General features: G+C 42.0%; 1 protein-coding gene across 1 annotated transcript in view; it reads right to left on the bottom strand.

The window, feature by feature from the left end:
- The window catches only part of Ccdc81 (coiled-coil domain containing 81), a 63,353-nt gene that overhangs the window by 30,918 nt on the left and 24,247 nt on the right, over positions 1-8,188 (bottom strand). The window contains exons 7-9 of the mRNA XM_012515039.2: positions 6,417-6,496; positions 3,959-4,080; positions 1,505-1,625 (exon numbers count right to left, since the gene is read on the bottom strand). Coding sequence (XP_012370493.1) covers positions 1,505-1,625; positions 3,959-4,080; positions 6,417-6,496 — 323 coding nt within the window. The remainder of the gene's footprint in view (positions 1-1,504; positions 1,626-3,958; positions 4,081-6,416; positions 6,497-8,188) is intronic.

Genomic DNA, 8,188 nt, shown 5'->3' with positions numbered 1-8,188 from the left:
CCTCAGTGCAGCCGCCTGGCTCACAGGCACCAGCATATAGTCAGTCAGGGTGAGAATCTCACCAGCCAACCGCTAGTCTCAAAAACCTGCTGATGTCCCCCAGGATCACTGCCCCACGCATCTCATGCGTACAAATGCATGGCTTTGCCCCTGTCATGTTTCCCAGCTTTTCTCCTTGCTCACTCCTCATTGTCCAATCCTCAAGTTCTCACTTTTATTTGTGTTGTAACTTTCTATATGTAATTCCTCTTTTGAGTTCTTATACTAGGAAGACAATACGATATTTACACGTTTATTTCACTTAAGTATATCTTCAAGTGGCATCCACTTAAATATGAAGGCTTTGAGTTTATCATTCTTTATAGCTGAGTAATACTACACTGTATAAAAATACCACATCTTTTAGAAGAATGATTTTTCAAGATGAAAATATAATTATGAACCGGCATCTTCAAATATGTGTCTGGCTATGTACTTAAATTAGTTAATTGTACAGAACATGTTTTAGGCTTCTTTGTACCCAATTACTCAGGAGCAAAACTAAAAGTAAAAGAAAGAATTGGGAAAATATTTAAAACATATACACCAGAAAGTTATTCATATAAATGGTCAGGAAGGGTTTTTTAAATAAGCAGCCCAATTTTTTTCTAAGCAAGCATAGTAGAAAAAGAACATACAGTTTAAATAGGAAATTTCTAAAGGAAGAACTCCAAGTTACTAAGAAACATTTAAAAACAATTACAAAATCACCTGAAACCATACAAATACAAAGTACAGCAATAAAAAAATACTTTATTACACCTATTAAGATAGAAAGATTTTGGGGCCGGGGAAACGGCTCAGTGGAATAAGCACTTCCCTGACAAGTGCAAGGGCCTGAGTTCACTCCCCGGTTCCACGCCAAAAAAAAAGGTAAAATCTTCCTGAAGGTAACTGGCAAATGGCATGTAATCTGGGCTCATAATTAATTAAATTTCATATTCAACTTTAGAGCTTTTTATCCTATGGAATATTTAGATGTGCAAGTAATTTTAACATGCCTCGGCATGACAACTTGTAATAAATCCATTAATTCAAAAACTTTTTATTGAGAACTGAGGAAGTGGCCGATATTGGCAGACTTATTTTTCATTTGATATCAACATGAAACCATGTGACACCATAATAGCTAAGCACTCAGAAAACAGAAGCCTTGCAGAGTTGAGGAGCAGCTCACCAAATGCTCCGGGAAAGTGGGGTGCTCCCTCCTCTGTAGTACTCCGTCTCTGCTTTCCGCATAACATTTACCCCCTGAGCCGTAACACGCTGCTTCTCGCTTCTCTGACTTCCCACCATGCTGCGAGCCCAGTCACTTCCCTTAAGCCCATCACCTAGCGGATAGGACGCTTTCCGTACTACCAGGTAAAGGAACAAATAAAGGAGAACTGCTAAAGTTCTCTGCTTCAGTCAGCGCCTCATAATCATATTCAGTGAAGTGCAACAGAAAAAAAAGCCAACGCCTCACCTCTCGGAGATCGCATTCTTCCCACCATTCCCACTTTGTTCCACTTTGTCCAGCAAGCTGACATTTGTCACTTTGGGAGGGGAGGCTTGTCTATCTTGAAGTCTCTTGGGTGATGAGATGTCTGTAGAGTGAAAAGCAATGGTGGTCACTTGTAACTTTCAAACCACTAAAAATGCATAGTCTTTGCTTAAAACAGATACATTGATAATTCTTGCCAACATAAATTTTCACATAAGATATACCATCTTATTTTTAAATAGTTGTCCCTTGTCTTATTGTTGTTTTTTTAAAAATTATTTTGCTGATCGATGATGTAGAGTGTGCCTAAGGAGAGTCACATGGGGAGAAAACATTCTCTCAGGTTTTCACAGAGAGCACACTGGCCAAGCAATGGCCGTGACTCATCCACATAGCTGACACTGACAAAGGTTCTACAATCTGAGGTACAGGATCTCAGGATAAATCCTGAGGGCATTTCACTGACCTTCTCAGACCCAAAAGCTACAACTCTTGTTGCATAGGTCCTGCTTTAGAAAAGTATGAAGATGAAATATAGGAAGTAAAGCCATGCTGTTATGTTGAGCTGTGGGGGACTCAGGTCAACAATTTCTGACATTGCCAGTTAAGCGGAAGACCCAATACTATTATGGGCTACTGGACTCTTTTAGAATATTTTGCTGAGTTTACACACCTATAATATTCAAATAATGGAACTTAACCAAAAAAAAGGGTATACAGATGAATGTCCATTTTGTATCTGTGTATTCAAAGTGGTTAGGATAGATATATAGTTACATTCTCTTAATGAATAGGGGGATTTGTTCTAATGGTGTTTGTAAATGGGATGTCAGGTCCGCATCTTGTACAACAATTAACCACTAAGAAGAATGTATGCAGTGTGTTAATTATTGAAACTGTCCTACCGATTTGATTTGAAACTGTCTCATTGCTATTTTTTTATCAATAAACTATGGCAAAAAAAATTATTTTGTTGCATATGTCTAAAGAATACTGAGAAACAAAGAGGCAAGTATTTGCCCTTAAATAAATTTCAATAGTTTATCAATAAAATTATGGGAAAAATAAATAAATAAATTTCAATAGATGTAGAGAGAAAACAGGTATAAAAAAATGAAGGTCCCAGTTGGGGAGGCCTTCTGACATGCCAACAGAGCCAAGGCGTTAGGTATGTTGTAGAAAGAGTGTCTTAGGTCAGTGATGCCACAAATCTAAGTCCCCAAGCAGTAGCTCATCCTTTAAGAGTCTGATATGTTTAGAGAAAAAAGAGAAGCCATTTTAGAATCCACTGATACAAGAAATTTTCATGGGGAAAGTCAAATATGGAAGGGTTGTTAAAGGTGAGCAGGGCCCAGCGAGATAGCTTAGCAGATAAAGCACCTGCTTAGGCAAGGGCAGGAGCCGGGGTTCGATCCCTGGCACCACATGCTGCACCAGCCCCACCCCTAGGCAGTGGTGGTGCACACCTGTAATCCCAGTGCTGGTGCTGGAGAGGCTGAAAACAAGAGGATCACCACAAGTCCAATCTGCGTGGTAAGACCCTGTACCAAATACCCAAATGAAAAAATAAATAAATAAAAAGAAATGAAACTTCACATTAAACTAAAAATTTGCAAGTGACCATGCAAGTCCCACATCAAAACCTGATACCTACAAGCCAACGCCAGCCCATTAAAATAGTTTTGAGAGTTTGGTGTGGAAAAGGGGACCCATTTTTTTTAATAATCCATCAGCTGCACATCAAAGTCTGCATTTCTTAAAAACTTAGACTTTATGCCACTTGGGCACACTTCCACTACCAGAGTAAAAGCCCTGCAAGTATGGTCTGGTGACCCTGGGCATGCCTTGCACCCTTCCAAAATGTCTTCGGAGCTCTCAGATTTTCTTCCTATGCTCCAGCCAAAACCACTTATCAGAGATTGAATGCAGACAGGAGATCCTAGCTATCTTCTAAAGACATCAAAAGTGTAAAACTATCACACTTCATTTTCCATAAAAAATATTATTTAAGGGGCGGGAGAGATGGCTCAGCAGAATAAGCACTTGCCTGGCAAGCACAAGGGCCTGAGTTCAATCCTCAGTTCCTCAAAAAAAAAAAAAAAATATTATTTAAGCAAGCACAATTCCACAGCATCTTGTATAGATCCACTTCCTAGACCCAGACCCTGCAGGGATCTCAATTTTGACTCCTATCGCAGTGGGGAGCCAGGAAAAAGATTATTGATAGTCTAAGAGCCTGAGAACCACAGAATCTAAGACTCATAAAATGGTGAGGGTGAGATCCAAGAGCTCATACACAGTAGATATTTGCTATAAAAGAGAATACAGTGATTATTCATCAACTAACTTCGGTTAATTTGGTTATATGAAATGCTAAGAAATACGGCACATAAGCAGTAGAGAGTGACAGATTATACCCCGAAACCATTACCCCACCTCTGACGCCTTCTTCTTTTTCTGAGTGGCCTTTCGACTTATATTTCCTGGGTCTGTTCCCTTCACCTTCTTCTGCAATGGTCTCCATGGGTGCTTTGTTATCCATATCTTTGTGCTCAATCCTAGGAATAAGTCAGAATGTTTGTCTACTTCATTAGATCCGAACACAGTTCTAGAAAGCTACCCAGCTAACTTGCTGAGTCTGAAATAAGGTCACTTCCTAGAGGGGAGGGGCGTTCCGAGCAAGTGTCAAGGCCTCACTCTCTTTGAGGCCCAGTCTGGGAGCCAGCCAAGACTCTGTACAACTATACTGCAGGCTGAAAATCAGGTTTTATAGAAAGAAATTGCTTTGAAAGCCTCTATTTAACTTCTTGGTCTTGGCTCCAGTTTGAACATTTCTATGTCTTTGCTGTTCATGTAGCCAAGTGTATAAAGGGTCACATTCTTCTCCCTTTTTCTCGACTCCACTTCCCATGCTCTTCCCAGGCAAAAGTGAAGGACCTGAAAAGGATCAGTTTGGGGAGGTGGGTTCAACCAGGGTGTGTACAGGTAGGCTTTCTTTGTTCTCAGATATAGCGTATGGGGCAAATTGATAGGAGCCCTCATCTCTGCAACAATTTCTCTCTTGGAATTCTTCAGGCAAAATATGGCAAAGACAACAGTCATAAGTGCATCACAAAACAATCAAAATTAAAACATTTTAATCCATTGTTTTGTTTTCTATGAGAAAGGCAAGATGGGATGGAGACACCACTGGAGCAACTCGGGACCCTGCGAGGTGAGGGAATTTTGAAAAATCATAAAATATATATGAAAAATAAAAGAACCACAGGCCAGCAAGATAGCTCAGCAAACTAAGCACCTGCTTAAGCAAGAGCTCAGGGATGGGTTCAATCCTTGGCACCACAAGCTGCGCTGGCCCCACCCCCAGGCATGCTGAGCCGGCCACCGAGACCCTGCATGGTGGCGCATGCCTGTAATCCCAGCACTGGGGAGGCAGAAAACAGGAGGATCACTATGAGTCTGAGCTGCGTAGTGAGACCCTGCACCAAATACATTAAGAAAGAAAGAAAGAAAGAAAGAAAGAAAGAAAGAAAGAAAGAGATAAAGAACCAGAATAACCATAGCAATCTTGACATAAGGATAAATACTTGGGTTATCACAACACCTGACTTCAAAATATACTAAAGAGTGCATACACAAGGTCCCAAGTTTGATCCCTGGTACAGCAAAGAAAAAGAAAAACAAAACAACAACAACAAAAAAACTATGGAGCCATACTGACAGAAAGAGGTAAATCAATGGAATGGAGAACACAGAAGTGATTTCACAAGGCTACGGCCATCTGAATCAAAGACTTAAATATAACACCTAAACTGCTATAAGCAGACAAGCAGTCTGCGCCCCTGTCACCCTGAACTCGCCTGATCTTGTCTGATCTCAGAAGCTGAGCAGGGTCGGGCCTGATTGGTCCTTGGGTGGGAGAAAACACTTGGAGCCACGCACGTGCAGGGGCAGTGACTCCCTGAGGAGGACTCCTGTAGCTCGGGATCAGGAGCTCATGCCAAGAATTGAAAAGGGGGCTTGCATAAAGCTAAAACATTTCTACACAACGGAGGAAGTGATAACATGAAGAGGAATGGGAAAAAATCTTTACCAGTTACTCTTCCGATAGAGCATTAATATTGGGAATATATAAAGAACTCAAAAAGCACACATAAAAATCAAATAATCCAACCAAAAAAATGAACAAATGAACTTAGCACGTACTTCTCAAATGAACAAATACAAGTGGCCAGTAATTATATGAAAAATTGTCAGCACCTTTAGCCATCTGGGTGATACAAATCAAAACTACTCTGAAATTTCATCTCATCCCAATCAGAATGGCCATCAAGAATAGAAAAACAATAAATACTGACAAGAATATGATAAAGAATCCCTTATGCACTATTGGTGGAAATAGTAGTACAGCCACTCGGGCAATCAGCATGGATATCCCTCAAAAAATTAAAAATAAGGGCTGGCGAGGCAGCTCAGCAGACAAAGTGCCTGCTTAGGCAGGCTCAGGGATTGATCCCTGGCGCCACATGCTGTGCTGGTCCCACCCCTGGGCGCCCTGAGCCGGCCACAGAGACCAGGAGTGGTGGCGCATACCTGTTATCCCAGCGCTTGGGAGGCTGAAAACAGAAGAATCATGAGTCTTAGCTGTGTAGTGAGACCCATAGACCTTGTACTAAATGCATATTAAAAGGAAAATTTAAAAAGAACCACTGTTATTTAACTACAGAAAGTATATGTTATAAACTCTTCTTTGCTGGTGGGCTAAGAAAGACTGGAGAGGAAGAGAATGCATTAAAGGAACAAAAGCTTCTGAGGGTGAGGAGGGCCGGGATCAAGTCGGCACATAAGCAAGGAGGACTGGGGCCCAGAGAAACGCCCAGAAGGAAACACTCACCTTGGGAACGCAAGTATGCTGCCAGGCCGCTTCCCAATGGCCTCTCTGGAAGACAACACGGAGTCCACAGTGCCGGGCCTCTGCAGGGCAGAGATAGAAAAGGTTATACCCGGCCTGTGATCCGGGACAGACTCATCAGACACTACAGGCTGTCCCTGAGGCAAGGCACACCAGGACATTTAATATGATTAGTTTTGTCCAAAATTCAGTGAGGAAAAGTTTCAGTCTTCAAAGCAGTCACACTGGATGGCTGCACAGGGACTCCACTGCGGCCGCCTTTTCTCAAACCATCTCCTCTTTGGAAATCACCTCCATAGTTGTCAACTTCTTTCAGACACCTTTGGCCAGAAATTGTGCTTATTAAAACCATTAGAGAAATGAACAAACTGGTTGATTCTAGCCTTGAGCCCACTTTTTTTTTCCGGAACTGGGGATTGAACTCAGGACCTTGCACTTGCCAGGGACGTGCTTATTCTACTGAGCCATCTCTCCAGCCCTCTAGCCCACTGATTCTAAAATTAGGCAATTAAGTGAAAACCCTTGGTCCCAAGTGACCTCTCAATTGAATCTCACTGCTAACTGCTATGTGACCTTAGGCACTAGGTTTATGGGGCAATAATGGATTTCTAGGATGAGCTACTTTATCTGAGGGAACCCATAGCAAGTATTCAACATATAGCTACCATACTTTTTTAAATTTTTTATTTATTTGGTATAGGTCTCACTACACACCTCAGAGTCATAGTGATCCTCCTGTCCCAGCCTCCCCAGCACTGGGATTACAGGCGTGTGTCACCACACCTGGTTCCAGGGCCGGCACAACATGCAGTACTGGAAATGGAAGCCAGGTCCTTGTGCTTGCCAGGCATGCGCTTGGACGGCTGAGCTATCTCCCCACACTGCTACTATAATTCTTATACTATATAATAACCATGCTATTCCATTATTAGTATAGCATAATATAGAAAGTATTATTTTTTCAATGAATACTATGACCTACACAAAAGGCTTTAAAGGGAATTTCCAAAAAGAAGTTTTTTGGGTGTTTTTATTTTTGTTTTTTTAGAGCAACATCACTGAAATAAGCCCCAGTTCCCAGGAGGACTCTCTCTGAAGGGCAGTTTTCACACTAAGTCACAAGGTATTTGAGAGCAAAACTATCACTGCCACTGCTTTGCAGTGCACGTAGTTAACGGGCCACTGACGGGGTGAGATTAATCCAGAGCTCCGTGATTCGGTACAAACTAGCTGCCGTACAGCCGGGCTTGCCAGCTCCTTCGCAAGCTGCTGGGCTCCGTGCCTCGGCATCGGAGCAGGACTGACGAGACTGGAAGTTCTTGATCTGCTTTGGCCTCCGACTCCTCTTTTTACACAATATCCTCTTTAAAATGAATTACTTGGGGAAGTGTCTCAAAAGCTGTGCCTAGCCATGTGTAGTGGCACAAGCCTGTAACCCTCGTGTTCTAGGAGCTGAGGTCAGAGGATCAAAAACGGGAGTTTAGCCTGGTCAACTTAGTGATGTAGGAAGACCCTGTCTCAAATTTTCAAAAGGGCTGCATATGCAGTTCAGTGGGAAAGCCCAGGGTTGAGACCCCAGTAATGAAAAAATGAGGCGTCAGAGTTCGGCACACCAAGCAAAATGCTATCTTGTCTTTGAAACACAGAATGAAGTTCCAAGTTCAACAGAAAGAATTCCAGAGGGCAAGAGATAAGTCACTTTGGCCTTGCTTATAGATTTGCAAATCTTTCCTTGTCTTGTCTTGTCTTGTCTT

Source organism: Octodon degus, unplaced genomic scaffold, assembly GCF_000260255.1.
Source record: "Octodon degus isolate 3935 unplaced genomic scaffold, OctDeg1.0 scaffold00049, whole genome shotgun sequence".
NCBI classification, from domain to species: Eukaryota; Metazoa; Chordata; class Mammalia; order Rodentia; family Octodontidae; genus Octodon; species Octodon degus.
This window is presented reverse-complemented; position numbering and strand designations above follow the sequence as displayed.